We start from the raw sequence: 16826 nt of genomic DNA, 5'->3' as shown, positions 1-16826 counted from the left end.
CCCCGTTGAAATTATCAGCAGAGTGAGATGTGAAGGATTTGCCCCAGCACAAACGACAACGGAAAAGGAATGTTTTGTTTTGTTTTATTGAATTAGAATAATAGAAATTGAACATTTTGAACAATATTATTGCAGGTAGCCAACAGCAGTAAAGGTTTTTATTAATATATAATCATTCAGTACATTTCTCTGTTGCTTGAAGCTAAAACATTAGATGTTCCTCTTTGATTCAGTGGAATCTGTGTACTGATCATCAGCTCATGTCACTTTCTCAGTGATGTGGTTATAGGGGTCATTAAACAGGATCTACATATTTCTACACAATCAAATCTAAAGTAAAACAAATCTCTTCAAACATAAAAGCATGCTGTGGTTCTTCAGCTTCAGGCAGCAAGCAGAAGTTTAAATGTTAAATGTTGCTTAAGAAAATTTCACTGACTGCAAATCAACAGCTTAGTTTTTGATTACGACACAATGTTCATTAATCAACATCTTAGGATGGGATCAAGACACAGTTATCCTCACTACTGGAACTGTTGCTCGAAGTCACAAAAACCCTGGCACGGTTGCAGAAGCTCTCAATAATGGCCTTTTGGACGTGTCTTTCTGGAATGACAGTCTGTGGTAAGAACACCTCAGCAACTATGGAACTCTTGTGTTCGTCATGATGCATTTTCATCTCAATTTGAAGGCCAAAATAATGTATTTTATCCCTTGTCACAAACCCCTGTAGGTTAAGACGTAGGTTACTTGTAGTGTAGACATTGGACTTGCTGTCCTCGTCTATGTAATTGTTGTTCCATTTTGCAATTATTTGTACCATCTCTTTAGTATATTTATGTCCATCTGTTATTGCTCCAGGAGCCCACTTTTGCTTCAGCTTGGTCATCTTTCTGTTAGCGTGGTCAAGAAAACAGATCTCATCTATGTGACCAGATTCTCTCTTCTGACGCGTGACAGTAGCACAAATTCCATTGTCCTCAATAATGCCACAGTAGCCCCAGTCTGAATCTGTCCAGCACCAGGAGTAGTCATAGCCATGGGTGTGGCAATGGTGATCAGATCGGCACGGCTCATTCTTATACGTGACATCAGGTGATGGAGAGCAGTAGTCCCAGCCGTCATCTGTATAGCACCTGTAGTATGACTCTGACTTTGCATAGGAACAATTGTCCTTGCACTCTTGCTGATATGAACCTTTATATAGATGTTTGTGTTTTTTGGGCTCCACTTTTCCACAGTAACCCCAACTCCCAGTCTTTGTATAGCACCAGTAGTATTTCTTACCATGCAGGTCACAGGGATGGTCATCTTTACACTCGTTGCCTTTATAGTCAGTGTTCTTCTTTAACGAGCAGTAATCCCAGCCCTTGTAAGTGTTGCACCAGTGGTAATTCTTTCCGTGCATGTCGCAAGCATCGTAACACAACCGCTTATACTTGGAAGTGTAATGATTTTGTAAGTCTTCTGCTTCCTGTGTCCAGCAGAGTTGGCTGAGGAAAATGATGGACATGAGGATCAGGATGATTTTTATTTCTTCACTCATTTTGGTGTTTTACTGCAGAGAGAAAAGAAAAGACCAAAAACCACATTCTACGTTTACCATCTCACCTTCCAGTAAATATTCAAATAATAAATAACGTCTTCTCATCATATTAAATAATACATACATTTTATTACATGCCACCATTCATCAACTCTGCGAATTAGCTGTTGCTATAGAAACAATAATCAGCTATAACAAGTGCATTAATATAAAGCAGTGATTTGCAGCTGCGCTCGTGTCAGAGCTGCTGTTATAGAACATAACCTAAATACATCACAGGATAGTTTCAGAAGCTGAACTGGTAAAGGTAGATGATCTAGAATTACACTTTTACTGCATATAAAATCTCACTTCTGCTCATTAACACTCACCTGCTGGATGTAGAACCACAGACGTTAGTGTTGTCTCCTAAAAACAGAAGAAGAGCTGTATTTATAGCAGCTTATCAGAAGAGGAGAGTCTCACTCAGCCACTCCTGGGTCCAGATTCTGTGGTATTTATTTATTCTAATGTTTATTAGCTTATTATCTTAAATTGAACTATTTAAGTTGTTTATAAAAATCCCTTTTGTCTTGTTTTTGCCTCATAAGGAAACGTTTTAATACTTTTCATGTTTTAACTGAGTAAACTCAAACTTTTTCTTTCTGGCAAAAACTCAAGTTAAACCTCAGTTACAGTAAATCCAGACCCACAGGCTGAGTTCCAGGTGTTTTATCAGCGCTGTGTAAATACTGTCTCTCGTCTGATTTGCCTTGTCATGGTCAAAATAAGTGATTTAAATCATATGTACAAGAAATTGTCATAAACTAAAATGCTTACATTTGAAAAAGTAAAAAACTAGAAACATGTGAGAAGAGATGCTTGTTTTCAAAGACCCAGAGCTGCTACGTCTACAATCACTGGCAAAAATTGTATGTATTGTATATTTCACAGATGCTTTTAAAATAAAATGAATGAATATTTTATGTTGTATTTAGATTCGTATCTGTTCAGTTTACATATGTACAGTGTGATACATCAGATTCTGAATATCTAGGATTATTAACCCCGTAGAAATTATCAGCGGAGTGAAATGTGAAAGAAGACTGTTACCGTGTGCAATTATGTGTGATCTCTTTAATCCATTTTCTTCCATCTATTTTTGCTTCAGGATCCAACTTTGGCTTCAGCTTAGTCATTTATCACTTAAAGTCAAGTCAAAAAGCATTTATTGTCATTTCAACCATATATAGCTGTTGCAGTACACAGTGAAATGCGACAACATTTCTCCAGGAACATAATGCTACATAAAATAAAGACAGAGTTAAGGACTTAAGTTAGTTCTAGCATCTGTGTAACCTGGTGCAAACAGAGCAAGACAAAAGACAAAAAGACAGTACTGGACAAAAGACAGTGCAAAAAAAAATACAAGACAATACACAAAAGCAGTGCCGACAAGTTTAAATACTGTGTGTTCAAGATTGCATGTGCAGAAATATTGGAATTGTAATGTATTGTGAAAGCTGGTGTTGAGTGACCAGGTGAAGTTCTCTGCTAGATGAACACCAATAGATTTGGTGCTCTTGATGATCTCTACAGATGATCCGTCGATGTTTAGTGTTGATTGGTCTCTCTGTGCTCTCCTGAAGTTAACGACTATCGTTTTAGTTTTATCAACATTTAGAGACAGGTTGTTGGCTCTACACCAGGCAGTTAGCTGTTGTACCTTCTCTCTGTATGCTGACTCACTGTTCTTGCTGATGAGACCCACCACAGTTGTGTCATCGGCAAACTTGATGATGTTCGATCTGTGCATTGCTACCCAGTCGTGAGTCAACAAGGTGAACAGCAGTGGGCTGAGCACGCAACCCTGAGGGGCTCCAGTGTTCAGTGTGGTGGTGCTGGAGATGCTGTTCCTGATCCGGACTGACTGAGGTCTCCCAGTCAGGAAGTTCAGGATCTACTTGCAGAGGGAGGTGTTCAGTCCCAGCAGGCTCAGCTTCCCAATCAGGTGCTGATGGATGATTGTGTTGAAGTCTATGAACAGCATTAATATGTAAGTGTCTTTATTGTCCAGGTGGATGCGGGCTAAATGAAGGGCCGTGGCAATGGCATCATCCGTGGAGCGGTTTGGACAAAAACGTGAACTGTAGGGGGTCCAGTGAGGGTGGTAACTGGGTCTTTATGTGCCTCATGATGAGCTTCTCAAAGCACATCATAACAATGGGTTTGAGTACGACTGGATGATAGTCATTGGGGCAGGAAACTGTAGACTTCTTTGGCATGGGGGCGATGGTGGCTGTCTTGAGGCATGTAGGAACAACAGCGCTGCTCCGTGAAATGTTGACGATGTCAGTGAAGATATCTTCTAGCTGTTTCGCACATTCCCTGAGCAACTTGCCAGGAATGTTGTCTGGTCTTTTGTCTTGTTATCGCTTCATAGTAAAGCTTTTTACTACTTTTCTTGCTTTAACTGAGTAAACAGTCTTTTTTTCTGTTAAAAGGTTAAACCTCAGTTACGGTAAATCCAGAGCTCCAGTTACTTATCAGCACTGTGTAAATATTATCGCACTCCAACCTGCCATGTGATGGTGAAAATAAGATAATTTTCAGGGGGAAAATGTCATATCTTAAAATGCTTACATTTTAAAAAGCAGAACAAACTAGAAACATGGGAGATTATGCTTTGTGTTGAGGTTTGTTTCTTGTTCTTTTTTCCATAACACAACTAGTTGCCTAAATGAGAACAGGAACTAACCTTTTTTTGCATGGATGTTGTGTGAGACCAAACATATAAAATATATGTGTTTTTTCAGAAGTAACATGATCAGTTGTACTGGTATAAAATCAATAAAACAGAAGATTAACTGTTGAGGTGGCAGGATAATCAAAGTTGAGGTGATGATCAACACATGCTTCATCCCACCACTCTGCTGTTCATTGTTTACTTTATTTGATCCTCTACTTCAGAGTAGCACACAGACTGAGCTCACTGTAATGATAGAACAAGTTATAAACTAATTAGAAACAAGTTACAAACTTCTTTTTTATTTTTATGTATATATTTTTGCATTTACATAAACTTAAGTCTGCAGGTAAAAGTGGCCCAAATCTGATTTTTTTTGGGGTCAAGTGACCAGGTCAGACTTCTTCAGGAGGGAACACTAAATTTTGCCCACAAACGTGACTACGCCTACACGTGACTATGCTCTCTTTCTCTTCATTCTTCTCGTCCTCAGCACCTGCTCATTAATGTTATGGCTGCCATTACACAAACATTTTGAAAGAAAAGCGAAAATGCTTACTTCCTCCATAACCTCGGCAACTTTTTAGCGCAACGGCGTGCTGCGTGCGACGTCATTGTTATTGTTAGTTTGCGCATGCGGGTCAGTTGGAAACAGCAAACAGTTCAGATACCAGTGTTTGCCACTGAGTCTCTTCCCCTCACACTATGACCTCAAGAGACTCAGTGGTTGTGTGAGAGCGAGGAAGCAAGGACATTCATGTGAAGTCTTACTGGACAGTGGTGTGCAAGTTACAATCATTTTTGAACACTGGTACTGATATTATTTTTCAGACCTCTAAATCCATCCTGTGTCTGGGTTAGACATTTGGAGTTTGACTGAATCCAGTTACCTCTATTTAGTTTACATGCTGGTGGATATTGAGTTTCCAGAGGAGGTCACTGGGTCCAAGGATACTATCTTGGTTTTAGAAAGGGGCCTTTGTGGGGAGTTTGTATGCAATTGATCCGGTGACTGCACAGGTTAAAGCTGAGGGATGCACGGAGCAATTTGACCCCAACCTCATTTACTTTGGTGACGCCCCCCACCTCTGAGTTTTGGAAAGACCGACTGTGTCAGAAGTTGTATAGCGGGCGGGGGTCTTTTCATTGCACGAGTGGGATGTTGGTCTTGCCATAGGGATAAGTCATTGCGGTTGAATGACAGACTCTGGACTCTTTCGTGAAAAGTCTCTGCGCATAGCGTCATGTACAAAGACACCTCTAGGAGTTCCTGAAGGCCAGGATTATAAAGGAATCTCTGAGCTCATATGCCTCTCCAATTGTGATAACATGTAAAAAGTATAGGAGTGTCCAGATGTGTATCAACTATCGCACACTGAACAGTTAAACAATACCTGATCAGTACACTACTACTTGTGTAGATGAGGCATTGGTTTGTTTGGCTGGAAGTAAGTGTTTTTTGGACTAACATTATAGGAGCCGTTCTTATCGAATAACAGAAATGGCTCCAGAGGACAAGGAAAGAAAGGCTTTTATATGTTCATTTGGGGTTCTATCAATTTGAAATAATTCACCAAGGTGTTACTGGAGCCCCAGCGACTTTCCAAAGATTGATGGAAATAGCTGTAGGGGATATGAACCTCTTGCAGGTTCTGGTCTATATAGATGATCTCATCATCTTTGGGAAATTGCTGGCAGAACATAAGGACAGGCTCCTTCGGGTCATAGACAGATTGAAGTAAGTTGGCCTTTAAGTGTCACCAGATGAATGCTAATTTTGCCAGCCAAGGGTGAAACATGTGGGGCACACTGTGTCTGTTGAAGTAACTACTAGCACTGTCTGCCATCCAGCTGGTCATACTGGAAGAGGATAGTGATATCAGCAGCAGTGTTTTATACTTGGGGGGCACGGTGGCCTAATGATTAGCATGTTTGTCTCACACCTCCAGGGTTGGGGGTTCAATTCCCGCTTCCGCCTTGTGTGTGTGAAGTTTGCTTGTTCTCCCCGTGCCTCGGGGGTTTCCTCCGGGTACTCCGGTTTCCTCCCCCGGTCCAAAGACATGCATGGTAGGTTGATTGGCAACTCTGGAAAATTGTCCGTAGTGTGTGTGTGTGTGCTTTAACTCTCTTCATTTGAATATATTGTCTTCTGGTAAAGTAGGTTCCTGACTTTTGTATACTATCTGCTTAACTCACTTTGTTCTAGAGTAGTGTGATTTGAATTGTTATATTCTATACCATTGTTGATTTTTATAGTGTTGGTCCTTGTTGTTCTCTCAGCTGATTAATCAGGAGTAGTTTCAGTCTACCTTAAGGTGTGAATTGGGGGCAGGGCTTACCTATTTAAATTGAAGGTTCTACGTTACAGACGCTAGCGTTTGTAAGTATCTCTCTCTCTCTCTCATTGTAAACTTTGTGTCTAATACTGTTTTGCTATATTCTACCATACCTTAATTCTCACTCTTGACTGCAAATATGTGCCTTAAACCCATCTCTGTACTCAATTCCTACACTCGCAGGCACTCTCGTCCACAGAGCAGCGGTCACAATCCCAGTAACCTCATCTACCCTCCTCTGTTGTGTAAGTCTCAAACAGTGGTGGTAGGTGGGCTCTGGAATTGCCAGTCTGCTGTGAAAAAAGCTGATTTTATCTCTGCTTTAACTTCCCATTACTCCTTTGATTTTCTTGCGCTAACAGAGACCTGGATATCCCCACAGAACACTGCTACACCAGTTGCTTTATCCTCTGCCTATGCTTTCTCTCACTCACCACGAGAAACAGGCAGGGGTGGTGGTACAGGTTTATTGCTGTCAAAGAAATGGTGCTTTACACCTCTCCTCTTGTCTCATTTAACCATCTCCTCTTTTGAATTCCATGCCATTTCAGTTACCTCTCCAATTAACCTTGTTATCATTGTTGTTTACCGCCCTCCTGGTCCCCTAGGTGACTTCCTGGAAGAAATGGACACACTGCTTAGTGCTTTCCCTTCTGATAGCTCCCCCCTGACAGTGCTTGGTGACTTCAACCTCCCCTCTGACAAGCTACATTCTTCTTCCCTCCTGTCTCTTCTTGACTCATTCACACTCACACTCACACATGGGTTGGCACTCCATCCAGGGTGTATCCTGCCTTGATGCCCGATGACGCCTGAAATAGGCACAGGCTCCCTGTGACCCGAGAAGTTTGGATAAGCGATAAAAAAAGTATGAATGAATGAATGTTTTTATACTTTTCCTTGTTACATAAGATTTGGTTCATGTCATCTCCTGATCAGTACATCATTAAGCAGAATGAAGTTTGCCTGTGTTGGAATTCAACAGACACTGGAATGGAATGGCTGCCATACATGTAGAGATGCTGATCTAAGAAAAAATTTTAACAACACCTTGTTTGCAAAATGGTGTAATACGTGGTGTAATTCAACAACACCTTGTTTGCAAAATGATACAATGGTTAAAAAGTAAGATTGAATTCAATGTAAATTGACTAATCCGTGAATTTGCCAGGTGTTGCTTTCAGAGTAATCCTGATTTCACAGAAAATCTGATGCCAGAAACTCCATGTATTCTTAGAAAAAGAAGCACCTCTGGGTTTTATAGATGAGCTTGGGTTTCTGTACTTGGCCAATAGAACCTTTTTCCAAAAAAATTAGCTCCCTTGGAGAACAATGACTTTGAAAACTAAAAAAAAATGATTTCTTGATTAATAAACTATGAAATTATTTCAATTTACCTGTTTTACCTTTTCAACTATAGAAGTTCATTTTGTTTTATTACAAAAGAATGATCCAGAAATTCAGTGTACATTCAGTGGAATCTCTGTAATGATCATCAACTCAGGCCACTTTCCAGTGATGTGGTTATAGGTGTCATTAAACCGAATCATATTTCTACACAATCAAATTTAAAGTAAATCAGATCTGTTTACAAGATATAGCATCTGAAGCTGCACCTTCATGCAGCAAGGAAATGTTCAAAAGTTAAATCACTGTCTGCAAATAAACAGCTTAGGTTGGTTTTAGTCTCACCTTTGTCCATGCCTAACAGGAATGTTCCCAAAGCTCACATCCACAAAAACCCTGGCATGACAGATGAAGCTCTCGTTTAAAGGCCTACGGACATTTATCTCTAAAACGTCGGCTGTATTAGCATCTGGGCCACTGTGGTGTTTTCTCCATTTTCACGAGGCATGTTCAGTTTGTTTAGGATTTTGGGATTTTGACATGCTGATGTTAAGTTTTAAGCAACTATTTAAGTTGTTCAGAAAAATCCCTTTTGTTTTGTTTTTGCCTCATATGGAAACTTTATAATGCTTTTCATGCTTTAACTGAGTAACTTGAACCCCAGTTACAGTAAATCCAGACACTAAGTTCCAGGTGTTTATCAGCTCTGTGTAAATACTGTCGCTCGTCCGATCCACCTCGTCATGGTCAAACTAAGAGATTTAATTCATATGTACCAGAAATGTCAGCAATAAAAAAAGGGGGAAAATGTCAAAATTCAAGTTTAACCTTATTTTACCGTAAGTCCACACGGACTCTACAAGTACTGGGTGTTTATTAACTCTGTGTAAATAAAAGCGCACGTCTGACCTGTACGGTGGCCGGGAAGTGCAAAACAAATTAACAAAAACACATTAACAAAACCGAAAACACATTAACAAAACCCAAACCAAATTAACAAAACCCAAACCAAATTAACAAAACCCAAACCAAATTAACAAATCAGAAAACACATTAACAAATTCGAAAACCCAACGACAAGTCAGACAACCCAGAAACGGTAGTGTATCGTTTTTGAATGGAAACTTACCGATCATTGGACAAGACACCTGTCACTCAAGATATACAGGTATGGAATCTTATGTGTAATGTGTAAAGTTCTCCGTTTAAATAAAGTTCTCCGTTCAAGAAAATAACAGAATTAATCCACAGTAATCCATTCCATCCATCCATTCCAACTTTTCCCTGTGGCAGACTGTTGAACGTCATGTATACTTTGAGTGACAGGTGTCTTGTCCAATCACAAACTATACCAACCGCTTCCGGGTTGTCTGAAATGTCGTTGTGTTTTCTGATTTGTTCATTTGTTTTCTGATTTGTTAATGTGTTTCCTGATTTGTTAATGTGTTTCATGCACCGATTCAGACAACCCGGAAGCGGTAGGTATAGTTTGTGAATGGAAACTTACCGATCATTGGACAAGACGACTGTCATTAAAGATATAAAGGTGAATGAAAGGTGTCTCGTCCGATGATGGTAAGTTTCCATTAACAAATTATACCAACCGCTTCCGGGTTGTCTGACTTGTTAATGTGTTTTCGGTTTTGTTAATTTGGTTTGGGTTTTGTTAATTTGGTTTGGGTTTTGTTAATTTGGTTTGGGTTTTGTTAATTTGGTTTGGGTTTTGTTAATTTGTTTTGCACTTCCCGGCCACCGTAGACCTGACTTGTGATGATGAAAAGATAAAAATTTAATTGTATGTATTGGATACTTCACCGATGCTTTTAAAAGGAATTAAATCCATGTTTTTGTGTTGGATTTGTATTCGTATCAGTTCAGTACAGCACTAAGAAAGTTTATTTTACTGCATCTAACATATTCAGTCATGTTAACCAGTGTGTATGCACTAAACTGTGATGAAGACAAACACATGTCTTTGTAAACTCTGTTTATTGTGACAGCAGTTGAGATTGCTTCGGTTCACAGGGTTTTATTTGTTGGTCTTATCTCAGTCTCTTTCTCGTAACTGAGACACGTTTTGGTTTTTAGTAAACTCCACCCAGCACATGCAGCTTCCAGGATCTGAGGTAGGACATATCAACAGCATCACAGGTAGTGTTAATTTCGTCAGACGAGACAAGACGAAATATGTTCGTCAACACCCTTTTTTTTCATGACTAAGACGAGACGATGACAAGACTGCACCACTGACCAAAAACGCTGACTAAGACTAAATTGACATGCATTATTGTTTACGAAAAAAGACGAGACGAAAATGTTTTGTATAAAATAAAAACTAAGATAAAATCTCTCTTCATTTTCGTCTACAATTGTCTCTGCTTTTTCATCAGCTGTTACGCCTTTAAAATATTCACAACGAGTTCGCGGCTTCGCTGTTGCTCAAGTTACAGGTCCGCGAAGCGGATCCCGCTTATTACATTGCTACCTATCAAATAAATCGATAATTTGACTCAAAATGATGATTTAAAAAGGAGTTTATTGATTTAAAAACAATTGTATTGTTTCCACAAAAGAAAATAGTGCGCTCCGTCTCTACGGTTAGAATCCTGTGTGTCCATGGCAACGCTCTGTTTTTCATGGCAACGGTGTGTTATAGTTCGCAGCGGTCTGTTATCAAGAAATAAAATAGTGTGTGTGTAGAAACAATTCATCCACACGCCGCTCAAAAAAATATTATTAAAATAAATAAAAACTCCTGAGCACAAGTCCACCCCTGGTCTAGTCAGGCTTTTTGTGTTAAATTATATTTCCTGTCGCTGCGCAGGCTCTTTTATTGTACATGACAGCTTATGTCCCGATGACCGGTCTTTGCATTACGATTAAAAGCAGTATTAATAAAGTAAACAATGTGGTGTGCAGTCAAGTTCGAGTGTATGCACTGTTTAAACGAGTGTTCTCAACTTCTCACTGATACTTTTGTGATTTGCGGAGTTTTGACAAGTTTTATAGCCTTGATATAAAGTGGTGACAGAAAAAACTCAGCACCCTCAACCTGAAACCTCTTCCTACGCTCCTGTCACAATCACATCATAATCAAAATTAATAATTAGGCTTAAAAACAAATGTATATGTGAGGGAATCAAGTTTAACAATTACATGTAATATTGCTCCAAATATCATCAATAATGGTGCGTGCAATACCATGTATAACTTGCATTAAGTCGGTAATTTATATATTTATATATATACACACCTACAGTTTTGATCTTAGGCTTTTCATTAAGTTATTTACTGTATTTCCACTATAACACTTGTGTTCCTGATATTATTGCATTTAATATCACGTACACGACATATCATCGCATATCATCGCATTCACCAGGTTTTGCTACACCTGGAACTTAGCTCTGGTTAGCCGTTTTCTGCATTTGCCCTTATGTTTCTTCAATAAACATCGTGTACTGCACTTCGGTTTCCGGCACGTTCTTCCACCTGACATCGGCTTACCCACAGATACCATACTGTCTGTGGTGAAAATCACCTGTCTTATAATCCAACCTCTATTCATCTGATGCAATAGGAAGTAAAATATGTTTACTTACTGCAGTGTTAATGTTATTTTTTACATCAAAGAATGTCAGAATTCTGTGTCAGAATGTCCTTTTAATCTTTTGGGGAGGGATCTCATGAGCAGGCTACACGTTTCTATTAGCTTCTCTGGCTCTAAACTTGTCGTACCATCCCCATCTTTTGCTTTACTAGACACTCTACCGCCCTCATTGTGGGCTGATCATAAGAATGATGTGGGTCTCGTGCAGTGTACACCCTATGAAGCTAAGTCAAAACATTTAGACCCTGTGTTTGTTAAACAATATCCTTTGTTTGAAGCTAAATTGCAGGGCGTGGATGGAGATTTACAATCTCTTCTACAACAGGGGGTAGTCAAACCATGTGTATGTTCATACAACACTCCTGTCAATCCGGGTCCCTAAACCGGATGGGTCCTGGCACTTCACACAAGACTTGAGGAAAATAAATGACATCATCATCCCTGTTGTGCCAGATGTGGCCTCAATTCTCACCTCAATTCCATGTGAACATACTTTCTTTTCTGTTATTGACTTATGTTCTGCCTTTCTCAGTGATCCTGTCGAAGAGCAGACACAGCCTCTCTTTGCCTTCACACACAGGGGACGGCAGTATATGTGGACACACCTACCACAAGGGTATATTGATTCTCCGGCAGCTGTAAAGGATGCATTATGTGATCTTGTTCTCCCCACTGGTTCTGTTGTCTTGCAGTATGCAGATGACCTCTTAGTCGCCGCAGCCTCTGAAAAACTCTGTGAACAAGCCTCCCTTCGCCTCCTGCGCCATCTAGCTTCAAAAGGCTTCAAGGTTTCAAACCCAAGTTGCAGTTCTGTCTACCCACGGTGAAGTATCTGGGGTTTGAACTCTTACAAGGCAGAAGAAAACTCTCTCAAGACCGTATACAGGTAATCCTCAACACACGGCGTCCTTACACAAAACACGCTCTCATGGCTTTCCTGGGGCTGATAAACTACTGCCATCAATGGATACCTGACTGTTCTTACTATGACAAATGCCTCCGGTCCGCAAAGGACCCAATGCAACGTCTGCTAACATGGACCCCTGAAATGTTCGAAGCATATGAGGCTCTGCGGATGGCTCTATGTTCCGCTCCTGCTCTGGGGCTCCCGAACTATGCAAAAGAGTTTCATCTTTATGCCTGCGAGCATGAGGGCACTGCCTCTGCTGTCTTGGCCCAGGAGCATGGGGGGGCATGAGACCATGTGCATTCCTGTCTAAAACACTTGATACTGTTGCCCAGGGCTTACCTGCGCGTCTCTGGGCTGTGGCCGCCTGTGCTGTGATGGTACAAGAGAAAATTGTCCTGTCTCATCCTCTGATCTTACATTCACCACATCAGGTAAAACAAGTCCTTCAGAACTTACAGACTCAACACATGATGGCACAAAGCAGGTCAGGTTATGAAACTATCTTATGTTCAACCAGTATTCTAGAAATTAAAGCCACCTCCTCATTGGATACGTTAGGTCACGCTCTTGCACGTCTACTTAGAACTCAGTGCACACTGCACAGAACACACTGCTCGACACTCCGCATGATTGCTGTGCTGAAATCATTCACTGTACTAGCATTCGCCCTGATGTAGAATCCACTCCATTAAATACAGGCGATTTGGTATTTGTTGATGGCTCTTGTTTAAAGCCACATGATGGTCACTTTCTGTGTGGATATTCTGTGTGTGCTCTGCCTGATGTTGTTGTTGAAGCTTACTCTTTACCTTTTATGTCTGCACAGGCAGCTGAACTTTTTGCTCTAACTCGCGCGTGTATTCTCTCTGAGGCTAAGGATGTAACAATTTACACTGATTCACGTTATGCTTTCGGCGTCGCCCATGATTTCGGACGAATTTGGCAAACACGTGGCTTTTGCTCTGCAGAGGGGAAACTTATTTCCCACTCTTCACAGGTGCAGGACCTTATCACTGCCTGCCATCTGCCTCGTTCTTTAGCTATTGTCAAAACTAAAGCACACACACGTGATGATACTATTGAGGCCAGAGGTAACTCTCTGGCGGCCCGGGTAGCTAAACAAGCCGCACAAGCTCAAGTGCCCTTTCCGTCACTTTCTACTCCTATTAACACCTCCTTCCTCTTCTCCACTCTCATTCCCGAATTAGATCTCCTGTCTGTACAATCTTATGCTACACTTTCTCGTGCGCGTGTTTCACAGTGTTACACATCGCAACCGAAGAGGGGTATGGGAAGATATGAATAAACTCTTTTGTGTAGCTAATTTAAAAAGGTACAATAGACTCAATCTTATCTAGATGTCTGACCTGTGCTCAAAATAATCCTACTAAAAGCACAGCTAAACATGAAAATCTTCCAATACCAACTGCACCATTTTCTGAATGATGAATTGATTTTACACACATGCCACCACAGGGGCCTTTCAAATATCTCCTGATGATGGTACACACTATTGACTCAGATAAAGGAACGCCATTTACTTCCAAAATAACACAAGATCTGTGAAAGTACCTGTCTCTGTCATGGCGCTTTCATATTCCTTATCATCCCCAATCCTCAGGGATAGTGGAAAGAACTAATCGAACAATTACGGATAAGTTGACTAAAGCTATGCAGACGACGGGTAGCAAAAATTGGGTTGATTTGTTACCCGCTGTAAGACGTCCATTTATCACCACACGAAATTATTTTTGGTCGTCCGTTTCCCACACCCTGGAAGAAGGGTAAGCCAGCTATAGGTACAACTAATCTTGATGTGCACATAGCTGAGTATTCCGCTGCCCTGATTGACACATTGTCAAAACATTATGAACAAATTTCAGCAGCTGTACCTGTCATTTCTAAGGTGCCGACACATCCCTTTCAAGTGGGAGAGATGATCCTAATTAAATCATTAAAACCTTAACCATTGGGCGAAAGTAAATATGATAGGCCAGCGGAAATACTCGAGACTACGTGCACAGGTGTACTTACTGATCTTTTTCCACAGTGGATCCATGCTACCAGGGGTGAAGAGATGTCCTCCAGGGGTCGACTCCGCTGTGAATGCATAAAGGTATTCTCTGTGTGACACCATTTTCTTTATGTTACAGAGATACAGCCTTTTAAGAGAAGGTGCCTTCAACCTCCTGGCTTCTCCCATCATCACTACACGACACTCAGCAGTGACCCCACGGACCCTTCTGTGTGGGTTCTTTGGACATTATTAAAGCTGCAGGAGGTGACGGGAAAGGCTACAGAGAAATGAACGACCACCTCTAGTTTAGTACAGGACACACAACCAGTGACCAGTATGGTTGTCATCCTCCTCATCTTGATCATCTGCCTTGGGACAGGGTTACCCGTCCAAGCGCACCCTCATGACAACGAATTCTGAGAAGTGACTGAGGGTCTGGCCCAGGCCAGGCAACATACTAATAGTGATTACTCATTTAGCATGGCTTCCAGAGAAAAATAGATAATCATATATGAGTGGAAGCAATGGAACAATGTGTCAATAGAAAGTATAAATAAACCATCTCTCTCACACACACGCACTTATACAACAATATCTGTCTCAGCCGATCAATTCGAACTGTCTACGTGACCCCAGCTCCACTTTCACCACCACGTAGCAGATATGTGCTGCGAACGTCATTTTTCTGGAGGCTGCAGATTCATGTGAGGATCAGGACACAGTGCAGTTACATACATGATACATGACATAATAATATGATTATTCTAGAAAAATACTACTATTGTGTATCCATACCGAGATCATCTCCCATCTTAATCACAGCTTCTCTCTGCTCGTCATCCGGTGCAGCGGAGCACAAAAGTCGAGCCAGAGGAAGGCACCACTCCTTCAATGTCTGGACATTTCTGTCCTGTAGCACAAATTAACATGTTATTCAGCACGATACTGGCAAAAATAGACCTTCAAGAGGAGGGAGGCGACATTGCACATCATCACCTTCTGTATAAGAACTATCATTAGCTAACACATCTACTGTAGGTTTTGGGGATGTAGCTTAATGAACCTGCAATACTTACTCCATTTTGATGGCAGAACAATTCCATTATCTGCCAGAAGATATATTCTTCCACTTGGTTGCATTTATGACTATTCTGTATTTTCCACTGAATAAACTGCAGCAGATTCTCCTTCTGCATGTTTTTGCTGAAACACACGTTGACACAACTGCGTTATTTGGATTACTGTGCACACGTACAGTATTAAACTCCTGATGATTATTCTTTACTGGTTACAATTAATGTTCAAATTCTGTGTGCTATATGAAAGGAAAAAGAGTCTCACCTCATAAGGGGGGCATAAAAATAGGGTTCACCTTTTGCTGGGTACATTATGTAGTTTTCTGCAGTCAAAACATCAGTTAGACATAGAGACAAATTACACATTAATGCTCTAAGGTATATAATTTGCAGTATTGTAGTTTTACTCTAACCTAAGTGTTCATGAGAGAAATAACACACTACTGGTTCTCACCACAAGAGGTCACTTTTTTTCACCAGGATGTAAGTTAGTTTGTTAAAAACGCCTCTGTTGTGGTGGATGATGTTCATGGATGATGTTCTCGTGATTGTGTTACAAAACTAGTATTTATCTCGTCTATTTCCTCACATTTCAGTTCTTATCTATATATACTATAAGTTTTGTCATGAAAGCAGTTATTTAGCCTAGACCAGGGGTACTCAAATATAAACTTGAAAGGTCCAAATTTCCATTCAGTCCGAGGTCTGGAAAAGTGATCGTCAAATTAAAAAATAGAGAACTCCAACAAAAAAATCCCCAGAACTTTCAAACTATACACAAAAAACATCATGGTAGGTCTTTTAGTGTGAAAGATGACACCTTCTTTGTGCCACCAGTTGTTTAAACTTGGGCATAAAAGGTGTGATGGCCTGATCTAACTATTACACTGCTTGTAGCTTCATAGGATGATTTCAGCTGGTTTACTCTTGTTGTCCATAACTTTTTTCAATTTTGTTTGATTGATCTTTTAATGATTGCTACCGTGTCGTTGCAGATTAAACACATTGGCTTTTTGCTTCCACCAGGGAGCACGAATGCATATTTTTCTGTCCACTCACTTTTAAACTCGCAGTTTTCAAGATCAACTTTTCTTTTCTTATCAAAGGGCAGCTATGAACAAGCCATTTTTACTTTTAGTCAGCAAAAGAAATTAATAAAAATGTCAGTTACCGATATTTGCAATGTTATTTGCACGATGGGTCTGCCTTTTCACATGTCTGACCCGGAGCACGTGACCGGTCTGGCTGCCGCTAGCGAG

At 40.5% G+C, this 16826-nt stretch overlaps 1 protein-coding gene and 1 long non-coding RNA gene across 3 annotated transcripts; one reads left to right on the top strand and one right to left on the bottom strand.

The window, feature by feature from the left end:
- Nucleotides 1-70: 70 nt before the first annotated feature.
- On the bottom strand, nt 71-9230 carry LOC132841977 (uncharacterized). Of its 2 annotated transcripts, XM_060864645.1 has the most exons (3): nt 9084-9230; nt 1918-1954; nt 71-1558 (listed from the first exon to the last, which is right to left on the bottom strand). In XM_060864645.1, the coding sequence occupies exon 3, from the start codon at nt 1544-1546 to the stop codon at nt 494-496; it is 1053 nt and encodes a 350-aa protein (XP_060720628.1). In that variant the 5' UTR covers nt 1547-1558; nt 1918-1954; nt 9084-9230; the 3' UTR covers nt 71-493. The 2 variants fall into 2 exon arrangements, with proteins under 2 accessions (XP_060720628.1, XP_060720627.1); XM_060864644.1 differs by lacking the exon at nt 9084-9230 and having other exon boundaries at nt 1918-2075.
- A 533-nt stretch (nt 9231-9763) lies between these two features.
- LOC132841983 (uncharacterized) lies at nt 9764-15700 on the top strand. Its single transcript, XR_009647981.1, has 2 exons — nt 9764-12450; nt 14628-15700. It is a non-coding gene; the product is annotated as an uncharacterized LOC132841983 (long non-coding RNA).
- Nucleotides 15701-16826: the final 1126 nt, after the last annotated feature.

The sequence above is a fragment of the Tachysurus vachellii genome, chromosome 2, assembly GCF_030014155.1.
Source record: "Tachysurus vachellii isolate PV-2020 chromosome 2, HZAU_Pvac_v1, whole genome shotgun sequence".
NCBI lineage: Eukaryota > Metazoa > Chordata > Actinopteri > Siluriformes > Bagridae > Tachysurus > Tachysurus vachellii.
The sequence above is the reverse complement of the archived record's forward strand: the minus strand, read 5'-3'. Positions and strand labels throughout refer to the sequence as shown.